The 21,124-nt window shown below is 41.2% G+C and overlaps 1 protein-coding gene across 5 annotated transcripts in view; it reads right to left on the bottom strand.

The window, feature by feature from the left end:
- DOCK7 (dedicator of cytokinesis 7) overlaps positions 1-21,124 on the bottom strand; it is a 142,458-nt gene that overhangs the window by 49,565 nt on the left and 71,769 nt on the right. For 2 of the 5 annotated variants that reach the window (XM_074961615.1, XM_074961616.1), the window contains exons 15-28: positions 17,318-17,435; positions 16,362-16,432; positions 12,854-12,992; positions 12,489-12,590; positions 12,152-12,238; positions 11,278-11,509; positions 8,772-8,936; positions 7,777-7,946; positions 4,414-4,506; positions 3,047-3,136; positions 1,940-2,035; positions 1,675-1,815; positions 1,459-1,572; positions 309-479 (exon numbers count right to left, since the gene is read on the bottom strand). In XM_074961615.1, coding sequence (XP_074817716.1) covers positions 309-479; positions 1,459-1,572; positions 1,675-1,815; positions 1,940-2,035; positions 3,047-3,136; positions 4,414-4,506; positions 7,777-7,946; positions 8,772-8,936; positions 11,278-11,509; positions 12,152-12,238; positions 12,489-12,590; positions 12,854-12,992; positions 16,362-16,432; positions 17,318-17,435 — 1,789 coding nt within the window. The remainder of the gene's footprint in view (positions 1-308; positions 480-1,458; positions 1,573-1,674; positions 1,816-1,939; positions 2,036-3,046; positions 3,137-4,413; positions 4,507-7,776; positions 7,947-8,771; positions 8,937-11,277; positions 11,510-12,151; positions 12,239-12,488; positions 12,591-12,853; positions 12,993-16,361; positions 16,433-17,317; positions 17,436-21,124) is intronic. The other 3 variants (XM_074961617.1, XM_074961618.1, XM_074961619.1) reach the window with 2 other exon arrangements.

Raw genomic sequence — 21,124 nt, 5'->3', positions numbered from 1 at the left:
TTCAAAGAAAAATGTTCTGCTTGCACAATATGGCTAGAAGTTTAGGGTTTCAGAGACACACTTTAAGCTTTCATTACGGCAGTTCTAAGACGGGTATCTCAGCCGCAAGGAGTAATGCCAAACGTATTGCCCATAGGCCCCTCTAAGCCACTCTACCTGCATTGCCCGTACTTTTTAAATAAGTGATCAAAGAGGCATTAGCAGGAAAGGAACTTGAACATGTGTGTGACACACCTGTCTCTGAAATTTACTCCTATGAACAAAGCTCAGCTTGAATTTCCACATGTGGCCTTTTCTGCTTTGCCTACCTGAGAAGTTGCTGAAGACACAGACGGTGAGGGAGATGCAGGTGGCGTGAGTAGGCTACAGGGTAAATTCAGGGTGACGTAGTGCTCATGGCTGCAGATAATGCGGAGGAAGTCCAGCCTCAAGGACACAAGGATACTCGGATTTGGTAAGGAATAAAGCTTTGAAGACACCTGGCAAGAACAACACAGTTTATACAGTTAATAGTAATACAGCACACAAATGCAGCATGTGACTTCTGACATATCCTCCATCACCGTGTTATACAGCTGAAGGACCAGATTAAAGGGGTTTATCATGCTTTAGCTGTCATTAAATAGCAGTAAGACACACACCACTTCTTTGTCGTTTCAATTAAAAGTCTCACATAGGGGAACTGTACATTTAACATTTACCACAGCCAACACTGCTTATAACAATATAACATTTGCATAACAGGCATACTATTTACAATTAAAAATTAAGTCCCATCTACTTCACATGCGATATTGAACTCCTACTGATTTTATAGGCAGTTGCACAAATAAGATCAAGGACAACACATCGGCAGGCTGGCTAGTCACACACATAGGTGCTGGAACTAGGGGTGCTGCCACACCCCCGGGCTTGAAGCGGTTTCCATTATGTGCCGAGTTTACAGTTTGGTTCAATGGCTCTCAGCACCCCCACTACACCAATTGTTCCAGCATCCCTGGTCACACAGAAGGCAACAGATTTCAAATACTATTATCGTTCAGGCCATCTACTATGGAATGTTTTAATCTGTAGTAAAGATGAACCTGAAGCCCAGATCCAAATACCCACAAACATCATGGATGCTCAGATCCAAATTTTGCAATCAAGCCCTTTTCTAATCTCTTCCTCCATTACTCTGGTGGCAACAAGCATGGAAAGAGACTCCTCCCTCCCAGTGTAACTCCATCGACTTAGTGGACTAACTCCTGATTTAGACAGTATACCTGAGAAGGGAATCAGGCACAGAGATGTAGAAGCATTAAAACACAAGCTGAATGAGACAGTCAAGCTAATTTTTTTTGAAGACACGCTGATAATGGAATGTTGTGTTCCTGCTTCACAGCTGGTCCTAAGGAAGTTACAGTAGTGTGGTGTGACACGGAACCCAGTTAATATATAACATTTCTCTGCATTTACCTGTTTGTAGCAGGCCTTAATAAGGCTAAAGACAAACCCTCTGTCCATGATAGACAGCAAATCATTGAGGAAAAATGCAAGACTGGTGTTGAGCCTTTCAATCATTTCTGTATCCTGAACGGGAGAACAAAAAGAGAAAATGCAAGGAAAAGAGCGCTGTTATATATGGTAACAAAACAGTTTCATATTAAGGCCCCCATCTATGCTTGCTCTTACCTTCTGAAACCGAGAGACTATATCATTGGCAATTGTGCTGACCAGAGCAGCTATGTCATCCATGAAACGTTCTGGAAAACGATTCTTCCTTGGAGCATCCAGTTTGTCAGCAAAATACAAATGATGCACCATACTCTTCACCTATAGGAAACATATATTACTAGTAACGGTCATTTGTGAAAAGCATTATGCTATTAATAGTGGTGTCTGTTTTTACTAAAAACCTGGATTAATCCTGTAAACAATGGGTTTCCAATTTGCTCACCATAAGCTCAAAGAAGAACCAGGCCTGCTGTAAAGCTGCCTCCCGAACGCTTCCACTGCAGACAACCCACTGTAAGGCCAGTTCTTCGTGAAAAAGCTAAGCAGATTCAAATCCAAAGTTAGTCCCAGTACCCACGTTGGCTTGCAACACAATCCACGTGAAAAATGGAAGCCCAACACATGAAAAATATGGAGAACAATGAGGATAAGCAAAATAATAAATGTTAATGCAACAGCAGTGACAATGTCCCTTAAAGGAGCCCCCCCATTAACAATATAGGACACTGTTATGATGTGTGAGGTGAGAAACATCACGTCATTTTGGTCCAACATTAAAATTTAAGTGTTGACAATTTTCTTCCCCCCCAAAATGTTTGTTGCTCAAATTAGTTTAAAAATCTACCTTTCTGCCTGGTCAGATTCTTGAAGTAAAAGGGAGTAAAAAGGGGACATATAAAGCAATTTGAACAAAAGTGTATATTTATTTTGAGAAAGAACTTTAGCAAAATGGTACATATGGGAAAAATAAACCATATTGCGCTAACAGCCACCTTCTTGATTTAGTTTCAATTCCCAGAAAGAACAAATCACAGACGAGCAGAAGTCCCTGGTGGTGTTTTATTATTCAAAAAGTCAACAGATTTTGTGTCACTGGCATTATTTAGGAGTAGATTCCTACTCCTTTCAATGGGCGTAAATCCAGAGTAAACCCTGATGTCACTAGAGTTACGCTGGATTTACACTCATGTAAGTGAGGTCAGAATCTCGCCCTCAGTGTTAGATAGCTAACAGATTTTAATTCATTGTAGTCGAGTAAGTCAGTTACATAGCCCAACAGGAGCACTAATATTTTTTTAAAACCTATAGTAATTCCATCTAAGCAACAGGAACATTCATCAGACAAACCTCTCCTGCTGTTTTGACTCATCCTCATTCACTGGGTCAGGACATTTTATATTTGCTAGTGGTCTAGTATACAGAAGTGCTCAGCAAAAGCAGTTCCCCACTGACCTCTGAAAATCAGGTCAAAATAAAAGATAGACAATCATGTTTCAGAATGACTTGACCTCCCTGCCCCACGATATCAATTGCCTTCACTGAAATCTACCTTTTTAGTTGGTAACCGTCCTGTTAATGTTTGTAAGAAACTTGACGTCTCTGTGTGCGAAGACATACGATTACAACTTCGATCTGTAGCCTACGGAGTGGAGATGAATGAATGATGACAGCACATTAAAGTTTGCTGGGGATGGTTTCTGCAGCTCAAGGACAATGTACATTTACAAAATACTGTTTAACAGTAGATTTCACAGGTTTTTACACCTTCTCCCCCCTCTCAAACTCTTAGCCATCTGTTTAAACAAACAGAGTGACAACAATAAAAAGTATTGTTGTGGTTTGGTTTGGTTTGGTTTAGGTGTTTTTTTGTTGTTTTTCTTAGATTTACATGTTCTTTAAATAAAAGCATGTTTTTATGCACAAAGACATTTAATGCTGCAAAGCATGAAACTTTTCCATACTTATATTCTGTCAACATGCAGATGTCTGGAATGTAACATTTTTATATGTTTCAGTGTCGTACCTCTCAATCTACCAGTCCAAATGTGTGGACCCCCCCCACCCCCACACACATAAATGGGCCACCTATTAGTACAGGGAATTAGAAAATTACATGAGATTTTTTTCTTTTAGCATACACAACTTTATCCATAAACTCAATTTCAGGATTCAACACTTCTGATGGAAATAACTTGCCTTAATGCAAGTTACTTCACACTAGATTTGTGTGAGAGGAAGGTAAATTTGAGTTTACAAGGAAGGAAAGTTGAGAGGTATGGTCAAAACAATCATGCAGTGTAAAGCAACAGGCAACCAGGGTTAAATAAGTGAAACCTATCTTATGTAAGCCACTACAAATTTCATACTTTGCAACACAGAACAGCTACAGCTGCATCTTATGAATCATTGCTTCCAGCACTTCATTTTGGTTTAATTATCTCTCACTCAAACACTCACATTAAAAAGGAAGGATCAATTGAATATGAAGGATACTAAATGCTTTATGAAAATGGTAAAATGGTTCACGACGTTAAAACAAAAAGCAAACATGATGCTGCATAAAATTGTGATCAATGTTCCCATTAAATAATGTGCTTCACCTAAAATAGAAACTAATGTTAAAAAACAACAACAAAGGAAAGGAGCTGTAGCATCTAAATTTCACAAACCAGCAACTACTGAAATGAAAGGAAGGGGACATTGTTTATGCAGTTTGTGGGTTTTCATGCAGTGTGGCGGGGAGGGGGGAGAAGTGCTAATTTTAAAATAAAAAATAAAAATCGCTAACTTTTCAAAGACTGAAAAAAAGCAAGCCACCAAAACTATAGTATACACTTAAAAGGAGATGTTCTTTAGGGAAAGATCAGCCAATAAAAAACAAAAACAAAAAAACCAAAACTCTAATGTAGACACCACCTGTGTTGACTCTGCACTTGGACTGGGGTTGGATCCCCATGGGGCAGCTTTGGGACCACCAGTGTTTACCCAGGAATTGGAGCGGTCTAAACCCTGGGCATATAATAGAAAGCAGTTGGGAAAGGAAAGACATATTACACGTTGCATGCCATACAGTAGTCTAATTTAGAGATATGCAGTCCTTAAAAGAAATCAAAATGTGTTTAACACACTTGTCACCAATTAGTACTGTTAAAGCAACCTGAATTCTCAGGCACGTGTTGAGAAATTTTAGTCCCAAAGGTTATTTTATTATTTTTCAATCACACAAACACAACATAAACATTGATGAGAGCACCTGTTCAGGCTACACCTGTTGTATTTGTACTCTCCATGCACCAAAACCATTGAGACCAAATTCTGCTCTTCCTTACACCTTGAGTAAATCCAGTGACTTCAGTGGAGTTACTCAGGATTTACACGGGTGTAGCAGAACAAAATCGGGCTCATAGATGATGGGAACCACAAAAGATGGTCTGTGGGGTCTCTACATTTCTTTAGCCAGGCTACTTGCCATATAGTGTTCATAAACCCCACAAGTCCTGTTGAAAAATGTATGAGCTCTGAAGAGACATGTTCATAGCAAAGAACGCTAATATTCTGAAAAAATAGTGCCAAGCACTGGATTTCAACAAGGACCAAATGGAAAAAAAGGTGTTTTTTCTAGACCCAAAGCTATATTTGAGATATGGCAGTTAAAAAAAAAGTTAGGCTTTCCATAGCACGACAAATTTTTTTTTTCAAATTTTCATAGATTGAAAAAAACCAAACCCAGTCTAATTAATATGGAATTTGTTCCCCACATCCTCCTCCACCAAGAGACCATGCATACAACATTTCAAGTGGAAAAGAATTATGTTCCCACTCATCCATCCCAAGAAAGTTAAAGAAAATGTCAGAGCAGACAAAACTGAGCTCATTCCAGAAACCGTTTTACACCATCAATCTGATCCAAATGCGATGGGAACCTATTAACTCCAAGGGGCTTTGGATCAGATCTTATGGAATCATTACTACATAGATAGCTCCCCATAACATTCTCAAATGAGCTTCAGTCCTCACCTGGGAGAGAGGACTTTTCAATCTCCATGCCAACTTTGCTTAGATGCCAGCTAGGATGGTAGTTTTTAAAATACAGACTTTTATCAACTACAAACTGGATCCAGACCACCAATTCACTTCTCATAACCCATTAAAAATTCACACCAAACTTGAGTCCAGATTTAAACAAGTAATCTTGAGGTTATGCCATTGAACCATCCAGTATGAGAGAGCACAGCGTTGTTGTAATTTTGCTCAAATAGACTCAGGAACAAACTAACTGACAAAACAAACTGAAAAATGCTGTTTTGTTCTGAATTGTTATTCAGCAGAAACAAACAAAAGCCCTGATCATGCAAAGGCCCAGCTTTTGACTGAGTAGAAGTCAATGGGACTACTTGCAGTGAGTCAAGTTAAGCACATGTCCTGATCCTGCAAACACCTAAACACATGTGTAACTTTGCTCACATGCACAGTCCTAATGACTGCAATATGGATCAAGTGACTTACGTGTTTACAGCAGTGGGAGCCAATTTTGTTTTATATTGGAAAACGTACAAGCCCCTCCCCCAGTCACAATGTATAGAATTGAGAGTTTCTTCTTTTAAGGAGGAGTAAATACGAAGTACATACAACTTGTTAAATTCCAGGCAATGGCTGAGGTCCCAGTCCTGTAAGAGGATCTGTGTGGGTGCATCTGCTTGCTTGTGCAGATCCACTAGCAGGATTGTATTCAAGCATTATATTCATAGCAGTCAAAACCCGGATATTTTTTGGTTTTTTTCCCAGCATACATCCAACAATTTAGGAAATCTACATACTTTTATTACAAGTGCAAAATGGCATAAAGGCTATTTTGGGGGAGATGTCAAATTTGCTTCAAAAATAATAAGAATCCCAAAATAGTGCAAGACAGAAAGATTAGTATCAGATCCAAAAACTCCTGCATTATGTTGATCCAAAGCAATCCTTAAACACTGTAAGAGAAATAACTTAAAGATTTTTAGAATAAAATCAGAAATATGACTCAGTGATGGCTTATATAGAATCTACCAGATAACCCATACAACAGATAACAAATATAAGGGTTTAGTCCAAACAATTAAATGAAACAAACAAAATGATGGGTGCTTTTTAAAAATAAAAACGCCTCCCATGATTGGTCCTATTTTCAAGTGAAGGCTCTTTGGTAGGATGGTCACAAGCTTAAATCGTTCTTTGGGCAAGTACAACTTGTATTTTGCACCTATGTATCACTTTCAGCATTTTATGAAGACATCTATATTTTGACTACTGGATTTGATAGATTTAAATGTAATTATTTATCTTACATTCTGTATATTCATATCCAGCCTAGTATCTGCTGGCCAAGCTACTGGCAAGAAATATTTCCATTAACAGTAGTCTACACATTAGCTTTTTAAGCACAGAGTATGTATCTGGAAGAAAATCTCTTTCCATTTTCTATTGCCACATTATTCACTCAGCCACCACATGGAAAGCGTCTAATATCCTGTGTAAATTCCACATGCACATCGCTCCCCTAGGCATTTCACAAAAGGTCAAGGTTGTTTAATTAGTGAGACAGCTAAGTGGATCTTTAAACTTTTTTAAGTCTTCTAGTCCTTGCTTTATTTATTTATTTATTTAAAATAATGATTCACCAAACAGAACTTATCTTGTCATCTGTCTGGTGAGAAAATTACATTTTTAGTCATTCAAAAATTAGTGACATCTCTAACTGAGATCAAGCCTCCCCTGCCTTTCTTTGAATACAGGATTGACAAATGTCAAACTGACCCAGGTGTGTGACTTTACTAACAAACCTGATTAGCTGATTTTTCAAGGACTGGGTGTAAAAGTTCTTTCAAGATAGAAGGAAGAAGGAAGGGTGGTGGTGCTGGTGGGGAGGGGCTGTGACACTTTATACCAGCGGAGGGCCAGAGAATATATATAAAATTAAAAAAAGAGTCCTGCCCTCTCAGCCACCATGTCTTTACAGGGAACACTTGTCAGGCAGCAAGGTAAGATCTGATTGGTACTTGTTTCTCTCTCCTCTTAGGGGTCTTTAGCAAGTCAAATAGAAACAGTGGCATGTATTCTGGGAGCAAGATGCCGGCTACTTTCCCAGCATAGGAAAAGACACTGAAGGGGTCATTAGTAAGGATGAGTGAATATAGATTTCTTTTTGAAAGGACAAACACATTAAAGTTCCTTCTTCATTTGTTTTAAGATTGAAGAGAAACGTGGAGTTTCCTAGGAGCCTTAGTTGTGCAATCGTACCTTACTTCCAATGATTGACCGTACTTCATCATCTGGTGAGGTCGGAGTCCCAGATATATCCGGATTGCTGTTACTAAGACTCCTTGAGCGATTCAAGTTAAGGCTTGCTGGTCGGACAGCTGATCGAGCCATAGTAGCATAATGCACGGATCCCCCCAAACCACCGGGACCTACAATTTCACACAAGAGAACATCTTGTAATGTTATAAATCATGGCCACAGAGTGGCTGCTTTGCACCAGTCTGCTGCTGCAAAGCGTCTGCATACCTGGTGGATCCGGGCAGCAGGGGACTCCTCCGATGGCATAGGGTAGCTGTAGCAGCTCCTGTGCCATCCCCACACCTGGCTCTCCAGTATAGGGGATGTGGCTGGGAAAAAGGGGGCATGGTCAGAACGCCATTCTGTCCACTGATCCCTGACTATTGGAATGGCCCCTGGGGACTGTTGGCAACTGATGTAAGATAAAGCAGCTTTCAAGCTGCTCTATCTTGTGCTTGGAATCATGCTGATATTTGCCAGCCCCAAGCCCGCTTGGGGGGGCGGGGGAGGGGCGCTGTGTCACAAACATGGCTTAATGTCACATTAACTCCACTCCAGATTTGTGTCAAGCCCAGTCTGTCCAATCTGGAGAATATGGTCTTATGTGTACATTCACAAAAGAATACATTTACTCCTAAAATAAAAGCCTTCTGCTACGTATGCTTTGCAGTTATAGAACACAGCCCATCTGACATGCTCAACACACCTTACAAACATTAACTGATTAAGCCTTTGAAGTAGGCAAGTACTATTGAACCCATTGTACAGATGGGTCCACTGAGTCACACAGCAAGCTAACGACCGAGATGTAACCCAGCAGGGATGGCTGCTAGCACCTGCTCTAAACAAGGAACAATATTCTCTCTAACATTCAGCTACATATAACAAAGCTCTTTCACCAAACTCAATTCCAATTTCTCAATAAAATGTGTTTTAAAAACAAGAAGTGAAGATACCTGGTGAAGGTGAATTGGGATAGGTATTTGGTAGACGAAAAACATAATAAATATAGGAAGTGAGAAGGTTGTTTCTGCCATGCTGGTCCTGGTTTCCTTCTAAGTTTTTGTGGAGTCTGTTTATGATTGATGCCATCGCTTCAAAAGACGCTTGACCCAGGTTAACTGAAAGAAGTAAGGTGAGCAGTTTGGTCATAAGAGTTCAGCAGTACCTGTGATCACACTATAATTGCTCATTCCATTCAGAGCAGGTCATAAAACAGAAAAAGTTTCTTATGAAATATTGTACTTGAAATTTGGATCAACTCTAAAACAGTTTAAGGAGCAGATACGAGCTGCAGTGATAAGCCTCCATTTGGTTTAATATCAAATTTAATGATGTTAAGGCTCAGTCTTAGAACAAATGGGAACAGGCTCAGGCCAAGAGTTAATGAAAAGATAAAATCCTTGGGATGTTCACGGCATTCTTCTCCACTAACAGTTTTGCTGCAGTCAAGCTGCAACTGAAGTTTGAAATGTACCAACAAGAACTGCCCAGTTCTGTATCTGAACCGGTTATGTTCTAAAAATGAGTACACAGAAAACCTAATGTGGCTATAGGCTAACTAGATATGGGCAGATCCATGTTTGTAGCTGGAGCCTGTGTATGACTGCAGTTATTTAAAAGGCAGCCACCAGTTTCATGAGCCCAAAACAAAAAACACTTGTGGAACAAGAGAGCTTTTTTCAAAAATAGAGCCACTCTTCAAGTTTCAAAAACACACCGTTTCCCAAACAAATAAAAAAGAAAATGATTAGTGATTTTCAAAGACGTCTAGGGGATTTAGACAATATCTTCCATTGTGTTTACATTCATTAGATTGCTTTAAAAATCTCAACTTATAGTTTTAAACAATGAGGGCTTGAATATCATTTTCACATAAGACCTCTTTAGACTATTAGAGTGGTCTGATAAGGCTTAGGACAAATGGGACTCAGATCCTAAGATTTAAAATGGTTACTATTTGATATGCTACGTTTTAATAAGAATGGGCCAAATTCTGCTCTCACTAACACTGATATAAATCCAAAATAACTTCAATGAAGACAGTGTTGGATCTCTAAAAGCAGAATAGGACCCAATGCCTGTACTATATAAACTGACATTCACACTTGAAATCCTTCCTCCTTTTAGAAGACAAGCTGAATCTCCGAACTGGCATACAATACATATCACTGCGCAAACGGTGCAGAGGTCACTCTAGTTAATTTTCAAGTCTATTTCCCTGAAACACCTACATCATCAACCTCATCCAAAGTGTATTAATTCTATTTCTGTCTATTCAAGATATCATACCTACATACAGCATGGGTAAGTATCTGCATGACCTTAGAGCACAAGTCTCATTCATTTTCAAAGGCAGCCACCAGTAAATTCCAACTGTATATATTTATTGTGGGTGCTTCAGGAGTGAAAAGTAACTTGCTTATCAGAAGCACACCATACCTGAACAAACTTGCTCACTTATTCCACCTAATCAAACAATCCCCTGAGCACACTGTGGACAGTAAGTACAGCAGTAGCTTCTTCACCTGTGTTTGAACTGTAGGACTTTAAATACTGACAGATTCTACTAAGTGCTCAATTATGTCATTTAAGCCCACCCCATAAGAGAGCTGTGTGAAGCTGCCTTGCTCTTGGTGGAGGCAAAGGGTGGAATTACTGCTGGCAGGATCAGATTCATAATGACTACATGAACTAGATAAGTTCATGGAAGATAGGTCCATCAACGGCTATTAGCCAGGATGGACAGGGATGATGTCCCTAGCCTCTGTTTGCCAGAAGCTGGAAATGGCGATAGGGGATGGATCACTTGGTGATTACCTGTTCTGTTCATTCCCTCTGGGGCACCTGGCATTGGCCACTGTCGGAAGACAGAATACTGGGCTAGATGAGCCTTTGGTCTGACCCAGTATGGCCATTCTTATGTCCTTATGAACGAACAGCATCTAAATCTAATCTTAGCTAGGCCAAGCTTTTTCAAGGTGACTAGGGATGTTGGGGGTCTCAAACTCTCGGTGCTCGGCTTGGTGACACCTTAATAGGTCCTGGTTTTCAGAAAGTGCTGATCACCCATCCTCTGAAAATCAGGTCTCTTTAAGAATCTTAAATTGGGCACCATAACTCATAATAAGGGTGACCAGATAGCAAGTTGAAAAATGGAGACACTTTTTTTCAGGGGGTGGGGAAGGGGGATAGAGTTGCATATATAAGACAAAACCCCTAACATCAGGACATCAGGCGACCCTACTCATATGTCATTTTGGAAAAATCTTGGCCTTAGATATTTCTAGTATGTATCACTACAGATCCAGATGCCAGCATGTTTTATTTTGAGGATACATTGTATATTTGCATTCCTAAAATGTTGGCATGAATATGGGACTATTTTAATTTCTACACAATATAATAAAGTTGAAAGCATCAGTTTATCAACTGTGTTTGTATAAAACTTCAAGAAAATACCTATTTGGCCTGCAATGACAGGAGGTCTCACTACCAGAAGAATCAGCTTGTCAAGCAGGAGATGAAGAAATCGCACTACCGGCTCCAGCTGAGATGAATTTAAAGCTGAAATGCTGCTCTTCAATTCATTTTCCAAATTGTTCTCCATAATTCTCATGTCTCCTATTCGCACAGGGAACATGTGCTCATCCAGAGCATGAACAAGTGCAAAGAATTTGTCGAGGTAAGGGTCCTACACACAAATAAAATGAGATTTATAAATATGTTACTTTCAAAGCCTCAATGGATCTATTTTAAGGGAGCCATTCATTGAGGATTTATCAACAAAACAAAAAGCACATGCAAACCCCCTCCCTCCAACCACATCACACACAAAACACAATATGTAAAAACAGCCAAAAAGAAACGTGGGACTTCAAAATAAAGTATGTGAAGTATTTATGAGTCAAAAGAAGTGCAGTTTCACGTTACAGTTCAAGTACAACTGGAAGAGGATACATTTAGGAAAGGAAGAGAAAGATAAACAGGAAAAAAAATGAAAGTCTGAGATCTGAGTAGTACCGGGTATCTAAAATTTCAAGGATATAGGCCACAGGCCAAGGAGCTGAAAGTGTTGCAGGCCATTCTGTCCTTAGGTATGCACCCAAAACTCCCACTGACTTCAATGACAGTTACCAGGGTGCACTATGAGCAGAATTTGGGGCAACGGTTCGATTTTCAGTCCTCTCAGAACTTTACATCCCTTGTTACTTTAAGCTTTCACTGAAATTGACATGAGTTTATTACACGTTTATTACGAGCGGGAGATTCAATGTTACCATTGTCAAATGACTATCAAGCTACATGTGTGACTACGTCCACTATTAGTAGTTACCTGTGTGTGGATGGATGATACGGCAACAACTTCTACATTGAAAACTCCTTTGTGATTATCTACCCACTTCATTCCAGGAAGGGGCACCTATAGGAAATTAATAAAATCATTAACTGTGAGACACCTCAGGCATTACCTGCAGGAAAAGAAAAAACACCTCCTTTGTAGAGCTAACGTTCTTCTAATTAAAATACTAACTCCATTTTACTGTCAGATGATACACACGACACTTTTTAGAGTTAACAGCTTCCAAGAAATAGCCTAGGAATTTCAAAGGTTTCTATAGTTTTTTACTTATATCTTCTGCTGAGGAATTTCAGCATGAGCAATAACTGACCTCTGGAGAAAGCACTGAATAAGCCTGTGGTGGTTTTTCCAATGAAACAGGTAGGCAGAACTGACCAGTCTTCAAACGTCCATTTTGAAGCATTGGTATCCACTTTAAGAGAGGGGGAAAAAAACAACACAGTATCTTGAGTCCTACAGGGTTGAAATTCACAGCAAACACTTTTTGGATGGAAACATGGCTAACGTGTGATTAGTGGCCATTCTAGACTTTTACAAGTTGAAGCACTATTCAAATTACGTCATGTAATGATGTGACAATGCTGAGGGAAATAAAAACAAATACATTATCAATATATCCTGCTTTGGATCAAAATCTGATTTTGTTGAAAGCAAGACAGAAAGAAAGATGCTTACAGTGTATCCAACTGGTGTCTCAAGAGGAGTGTTTTGTTTTTGTTGGCAACTGACATGATAGAAAGTAAAAAGCAGGTGGTGATGATCAGTTAAAGTGGCAGGGAGTTTAATTTTGATTTCCTCATGAAAATCAGGAGATCTGTTTAGAAACAAAATCATCAACTCAGTTATCAATACAAATTCTGTAATTAGGATTATTATTGGCATTCAAATAAACCACGCTTAGCCTGGTTGCTTTACCTTTTGGGATGTTTATTTTTTCCAAAATCCTTTCTAGATTGGTTTAGATTGAACTCTTTGTGCAAAGAAGGAAATAAATGGAATACCTCAGAGGGTTACAAGTTTTACTTTCTGATCAGTGTTTGGAAAAATGTATTGGCCCAGACAATATTTGTACTGGTCTGCCAAAAGTTGTCAGAATACTTTGGACCTTAAACATGGGTGTCATCTTTTTGAATAATTAGAAAAAGTATTTTTGCTATTTCATTGAACAGTACATAAAATCTGATTAGCTTCCAGACTTTATTTTTTAATTTAACATTTTACCACGCTGCATTTCTTCTCCCATCAAAATCGGAGTGAACCCTAGATTCCCACGCTGCTGCTGCTGCCATCTGCAGTCAGGGCTGTCCTTACACATACGCAAAGTATGCAGCTGTGTAGGGCACCAGGAAATTTGCCACCAAATTTCCTGGTGCCCTGCGCAGCTGCACGCTGCTCCAGCCCCTGCCCCACCTCTTCCCCATAGCCCCCAGCCCCTGCTCCACCCTAGCCCTGCCCCCACTCCACGCTTTCCCCAAAGCCCCGCCCCTGCTCGGCCCCTTCCTGCCCCTGAGGACTAGGGTGACCAGATGATGTACGGGCGGGACGCCATTTGTCCCGATATTTTGCTTCGGCAGCATTCCGGCTTTTTTTTTTTTTTTTTTTTGCTTGGGGCAGCAAAAAACCTAGAGCCGGCCCTGGTGCAGGGGGGTGAGCCTGTGGCTGCCCCTCCATGTGTCCTGATATTTTGTTCTTGTCATCTGATCACCCTACTGAGGACTGAAGCAGGGCCGGGCTTGCACTCACTGGCAGCAGGAAGCGCAGCAACCCAGCCTCAACCACGCTGCTGCTGAGTGCTGGGGGGCGGTTCCCTCTTCCCCACCAAGCCAGCCTCACCCCCACCCCAGCAGAGGCCTGTGGCCCCACACACACACCCCCTCATGGGGGGGGGGGGGCTGCGTAGGGACCCAGAATAGCTAGGGACAGCCCTGTCTGCAGTTCTTGTTTCCAAGTTCAAGAGGCGCCCTAGAGTCTAGTGTGCCAATTAAGGCCAGTTCACAAAGCACTTAAATGGGTGCTTCACTTGAACCACATGAGCCATGTGCCACTCACACCATTGAAGTTCACTCTGTGCTTAAGGGATTTGCTGGATTGGAGCTTAATGTTTTATGCCATTTGAACGCTGAGTTTTCCAGGTTTCTGATTCTGGCTGGGATTTTTAAGGGGATGTCTTTCCTGCAGAGTTAACTTGGGATCTTATTCAGGTATTGCTGCTAACCTCATTCCCATTTACACACAGAACCCCCTCACCTGATCTGGATGGTGGATTAAGCCTGGGCTAGCTGGCCAGGCTGGAGCTACAGGCTAAAGCCCTCAGAAATCTTAGCAACGCACATGGGGGAGCTTAGCACCAGCGAGGACACAATAATTTGAGTCTGGCTTTGCAGTGTGGCTGCTCACACCTAGGGCTAGGCTGACCTGGGTGCCGATCACAAGAGTTAACCTTGCAGTGAAGCCAGACCCTAAGAGAGTGACGTGGTCATCTTCTTGTGCAGTGGTTTTCAACCTGGGATCCACGGACTCCTGGGGGTCTGCAGACTATGTCTAAGATTTCCAAAGGGGTTCACACCTCCACTTGAACATTTTTAGGAGTCCACAAATTAAAAAAGATTGAAAACCATTGTCCTAGTGAATTTCACTGGAATTTGGGCACCTTAGGCTCCTTTGAAAATCTTAAGTTTTAACAGTATTTGTTATAGCTCTAACCAGTCTAGAGACTGTGGCTTTGGAAAGAAGGTCAGAACTGAAATGGGGAAGAGGTACAACGGTAATCAGAATGATCTGATTTTTAACATGTCCTATGTCTTGTGAATCATCAGAACTGGAAATGAAGCCTACATATTTCTGGAAGGCCATAACTCTAGGCTGTACAAGTATATATAGCACACATTGTTAACCCTTGTTGTATGAGAGCTATTCAATAGTGCGTGCTGGAAAATCTTCATAAAAATACTCCCAATTTTTGATTGACTAATATTAAACATTAAAATGTTCACAGGTCCTTTGGACCAACAGCACTATTTTAACAATGGTCCACAATTTAAACAATCAATTCCTGGACCTCACGCCACCTCAAGCTGGAAGTAGATCTATAATTTATCAGCGTTTTTGCTCATTTTCATAAACATCTTTGAGTTCAACAAAGGCAATTTTCCTGTCTACTAATAAAAATAATAAAAAGTATGCTTTATTCTAAAAAGGAAATGACTAAATGAATTTGCTTTCTGGAAATATAAAGGACAATTGGAGTACATAGACCTGTTATTTAATTTCTTTTGAATGAATGTTAATAATTATAAATTAGATCAATTTTCAAATGAGATGTTCATTCTATTTACAGCAAAAAGCAAGCACATGACTTCATTTCATAGATCTGGCATGAAATCTTTGTAAAGCATCCACTGACTTCAATGAGGCCAGGATTTCATGCTTGATTTTTGTATCGAACTACCAAATTGTCTGCTTATTTTAAGTTAGAACCATACGGAATACAATTTTCACTAAGCTTTATACATTGCAATCAGAGTCCAATCCCAGCCCCGCTGAAGTAAGAGCCTTGTCCTTTAGTGCATTTCTGTAAATGTAAGAGGTTGTGAACAAATGCAGAAGAGGGGCCAACTTATGCATTCTTTGAGTACTCCTTGCCTCAGGTAGTGCCACTGGCTTTAATGGGACTATTTTCATGAGTAAGGACGATTAATTTGAGTCAGGGTGTCTGAGTTAGAACTTTTGGTCTCAGAACTGCAAGATGCCAAATACTCTGAGCATGTGCTTAACTTCAGCACATGAATAGTCCCCATTGATTGATATGCCTAACTTTACGCTTGTGCTTAAGTGTTTCGCTGGATCAGGCTGGCGTGCTCAATGTTCTGCAAGAAGGAAACGTTTAGGATTCGATTCACCTCTCACATCAGTTTTATCCAGAATACTCCTGATTTACATCCCTGTGAGAGCAGACTCCGGCCCTCAATCTCCATAAAAGTACAACTGGAATATTAGGAGCTGTCTTTATTATTTTATATATGATAAGCGCTGACTGTATTGTCAGTGCTAAATAAACAATAATGAGTCAGATTCACATTGAATTGCTCCACATTCACACCAGTAAAACTCCTCTGACCTGAGTGGAGTAGAATTGTGGTGAATTAGGCCCTATCATTTTTTAAAAGCAGCTTTTGTATTTTACCTGTTATGATATACTACAGCTGTGTATGCTTCTTTTGAAAATTCAGGACAGCTAGATTTACCAAAGATAACCTGCAGAAACACAACATAAGAAGCGTTAGAGTTTGCGCCAGAGTTCTACATCATTTGAGGCTTAGGTCCAGATCCTCAGCTGCCGTAAACTGAAGTCAGTGGAGCGGTGCCGATTTACACCAGCTGAGGATTTGTCCCTTCGTTACTACACAACATCTTTCTTGATCATTTTAAAAATTATTTCATAAACTCAGTTGCAAAAATTGGGTGGAGTGGGGCCAGCCAAAGAATGGCCCACGAAGCCATGTGGTACAGCTAGCTCTCATTCTCAGTTGGGCAACGCCAGAAGAATTCCCAGACCCTGGCAAGAGAGTGCAAGATTCCCAGTCTGCATGAGAGCAAGAGGCAGGAAGACAATAAATTGAGAAGATACCAGAGAAAGAAAAGGGGATGAGATGCAGGGGGAATCAAGCAAGTGTGACCAAAGGAGGAAGGAAGAAAGGGGAACAGAGAGAACAAAAGAATGGGAGTGTGAATGTGGGAAAGGGAGAAGGAACCCACAGAGAGATCCTCAGCAGGTGTAATTCAGCGAGCTCTGCTGGATGAGGATCTGGCCCTGAATAAGACTAGATCATAAGATTCAATTTTTTTGCCACTGAAGCAAAAATATTACATTACCAGCCTAAAGGGCGGTCACTACAGACTTCCTGAGTCTGGCGCTGGAACATCAATTGCAACTCAGCTGCTTGACAAACTGCATTTAAATGTGTGCTGTGTTCTGAAATGCTCTTATTTTAATTCCAACAGAAACAGTCATCCCAAAAGATCTTTTCAGAGAGAGTCGCTAGTTACTGCACCACCTTTCCGGCTGCGGTGCAGACGGTAACACTTTACATTGGCAGCACCCAGCCATTACAGGAACTGAAAGCAAAGCATATTCCTTACTGGCATGGCATTGCTTGGATCCTCTCCATACATAAACTGGACTTTCACAGTGATATTCCTGGCAGAGCCCTGACGATTGGCAAAGTTAAGGCTCTGAGGGTAGACGTACAGAAGATTTCTGCAAAAGACAGAAGCATTAGCATTTACCTCAACATGAAAACTCTGGGTAGCACACACAACTATTGATGCTATAATCTCCAAAAACAAGTAGAAATTCAATGGAACATATGAAGGACTTGGTATTTTTTTCCTTATATCCCCCCCCTCACTCCACCCTCAAAGGTGATTTGGTTATAACTCATGTGCCAAACATCAAACCTCAATTCTCCCAACTAAGTGACAGGCTCCGATACAGTAATTCTAGGTCATTGCCATTCTAAAGCTTTCTTGCCATTTTAAAAAGAATTCTGTTCAAGGAGTATACCACATCAACAATTCCCTTGGAAAGTGAGAGCATCAATAGGGAAGCATGTGCATGGTTTTAAATTGTCCAACACACACACCCACTCATCTCCCATGAAGCACCTGCCTTGCTGACACTTGTGAGGGGATGACGGACAAGACATTATGATAGTCTCAAAGTGCAGTTCTCCTCTGAAATGTGACTATATAGAAATGGAACCTACTTACTCAGCAGATCTGCACCCTCTGTCTATCAGTTGTAGCTGCTCACTCTGGTGACTGAAATAAGGTTTTACTATTTTTTACTCCTCTTAGGCCTGCAAAACCCATACAAGTGAGCTGGATTTTATTCTGACTCGTGCATCACCAACAGAATTGTGAACCCTAGGCTCCATTCTCTCTTATGTAGCAATTCCCCCTGAAGGGGAGAGAAGAACCTCCAGGTGACAAATTCCTCATCGTCTTGCTCCTTGTGCAGTCATCTACACCAGTGCAAAGCAAGTGTAAGGCAGATGTAGTGCATTACTATTCTGATTTGGTGGAAGTTTTTGCACTCCCTTTGCACAGGTATAAATGACTACACAAGGTGTAGGGCAAAGAAGAATCAGGCCCCAGGAGTTTCAAACACTCAGCGTTTCCTACTCATGCTTCTATTGTGGGGGAACGGTTTGCCCCAGCCCAGTGATCCAGAGGAAGCTGAGACATCCACCCACTTCACTGCTGCGAATTACACCTTGTAGGACACGCACACAACTGCTGCGAATTACACCTGGTAGGACACGCACACAAATGCTACGAATTACACCTGGTAGGACACGCACACCAGTGCTGCGAATTATACCTGGTAGGACACGCACAGTTCCTACGTACCCACCACAGCAGGGGGTCACGCACGCACGCTAGGCTGAGGCACAGAAACAAAGTCCACAACTGCAGAGTTCCCAAAAGACACTAAGTTTATTACGCTCGAGCGTGGTGCCCCCCTGCTAGCCAGGAGGGAACCCTGAATACAGATTATACAAAGGTTATATACTTTTTAGCAAAGCATGTTGCCCTCGTGCATCGGAAACCTTAGCCAATAAACAAACCCTTGTCTTATCTACCACCTATCCCTGCTTGGTGCATTCCTCGTGCTATACCAGTATGTTAATTACACAGCATGGTCCTAAAGCCATGCATCAGTAACTTTTATCATCAGGATGGGAGGCCTCACATCAAGGCCAAGAGACAGGGAGTTAGAGACTAACAAAAACCAGATACTGGGAGTCAAGGCAGGCTGGAGACAAGGAGGAGGATTTTCACAGGGATTCAGTATCTAAGGATTACTCCTCCTGGTGTATGATGTACTGGCATTTAAACAATGGTGGGCCCCATACCAAAATGGAGTCACATGTGCTAACTTTTCCTTAACATCACAGATCCACAAGCAGCAAGACCTCACTGGCCCCTGGAAAGCACAGATCAGAGGAGACCAAGCACTTTAAAGTCTCATGGCCTTACTCTCATTCACACTATGGCCCCTTTACACCACTCTCGCAGCACAGAGTCCTTACATTGGACATGTATATAATTTACACCCACTTAAGGCTCTTGTACATTGCCAAAAGACAATTAGGGCTTAGACAATTAGAGAGATAACTTGCTCTCTAACTTGCTCTCTTTATGCATCCAAAGCCCCCACTAATTTCTATAAGAATTCCGTGCATGTAGAGTGGGAATAACACTGGGCTTGAGATCGTCTGCAGGACTCTGAGAAGAGAAAGCTGCTTTTAAGGGGGTACCCACTGAAAGTCGGCTCCTGTACAAAGCAGCTCAACTCTACAGCTCCAGAATGCAACATGGGGCTGCACGGTGAACTCAGATTACTTTCCCTCTCCAGGCAGTGGAATGTGCCTACTTCTCACACGGCAAATTTACTCTCTTCAGACAAAGTCCTTCATGCCGAATGAAGCTTTTGAATTTCATCCCCATTGTTCACCATGCTTAATCAATGTTCTCTTGTTCTTTCAGAGGGTGGCTCATGCTTTTTTTGTGGCTCTGCTAAATGTCCTCGTTCAGGCACGAATACATTTGCTCTTCGATGTTCTTTTTAAAAACAGAAATTAAAATTTGCTTTAAAATGCACTTTGCTCGCAAAACTTTCATTAAATATTATTAGTGTTTAAAACAGGGATTTAATGTATTTGGGAAGCCATGCTACAAGATCCCTATATTAAAGGCAGTGTTAGGGCTGAGTTATGTAGAATAGTAGAGTTGGGCCCATGCCAAAACCCTAGATCCAAACATCCATTCTTCTCCAAGGGGCTGGGAGGAGGTGGTGGGGTAGAAGCTATCACAGCTTCTCTGTTCCACCCAAGGAATCCCCAAGCAGGGAGGGAATCCACAAGATGACTTTAGAGTGGTTGTCACACTGCAGCTGAGATCTGGCTCATCAGCTTTGGATAAATTCACAACCAAAAATATGGGGGGAAGACTATTAGTTGCTTCCTCCCCCACTTCCTTTTGATTCTCTCTCATTTAAATAAAGGCTGTTAGGACAATCATCATGTATATTAAGGGAAAATTTTCAAAGGCAGTAAGGCGTATGATTCCCATTAATAGTCACTGGGCGTTAGGTGCCTAACTCCTACTTGTGCCTTCGAAAATTTGCCCCTGACGATTAGTTGATACAGCCAGTGGTGTCATAAGTGTGCTTTGTCGGGGACTTAAATACAGTTCATAACAGGATAAAAAATGCCTAGCTATTCAATCAGAATATGATCCTGAATCAGCATGTCCTGGTTCTCAGCTCACTCACATGGCCCTGGCATCAGTGATGTTACTCCAGTGTAAAACTGATGTAACTGGAACCACTTCACTGATACAGATCTTGCACAGTAAGTGCTAGATCCCAGTTTCATCTTCATTTCCCCTTTCTCCTATCAAGTTCTAATTATTTTTCCTCTCTGCTAAGCCACCAAGCCCCACCAAGCAAGCCTTCCCTTCTTCATTAGAGTCACTTCATCATAAAGGCTCATTTCATCACTTGTTTTGCACAACGTTCTGGGCACTTTATAGACTGGCTGGGATGCTGACGATGTTATCACGTTCCTCTGAACATGCTGAGAGAATGTGAAGTCATGGCAAAGACTGCCTAGCTATGTGGGCTTTGTGCCAAGTTATTGGGCTGTTAAGGGTTAATTATTTGGCACAACTTTGTTGGCAGGGTCCCTGAAGGTCAAAAGTCTACAGTCTTAGCATGGTTTCAGAGGAGGAAAATAGAGAGACAAGACTGCGTGGTTACAGAGTAGCAGCCGCGTTAGTCTGTATTCGCAAAAAGAAGAGGAGTACTTGTGGCACCTTAGAGACTAACAAATTTATTTGAGCATAAGCTTTCGTGAGCTACAGCTCACTTCATCGGATGCA

This window comes from Natator depressus, chromosome 8 (genome assembly GCF_965152275.1).
Source record: "Natator depressus isolate rNatDep1 chromosome 8, rNatDep2.hap1, whole genome shotgun sequence".
NCBI lineage: Eukaryota > Metazoa > Chordata > Testudines > Cheloniidae > Natator > Natator depressus.
Note: the sequence above shows the minus strand (reverse complement) of the source record. Positions and strands in the feature narration are given on the sequence as shown.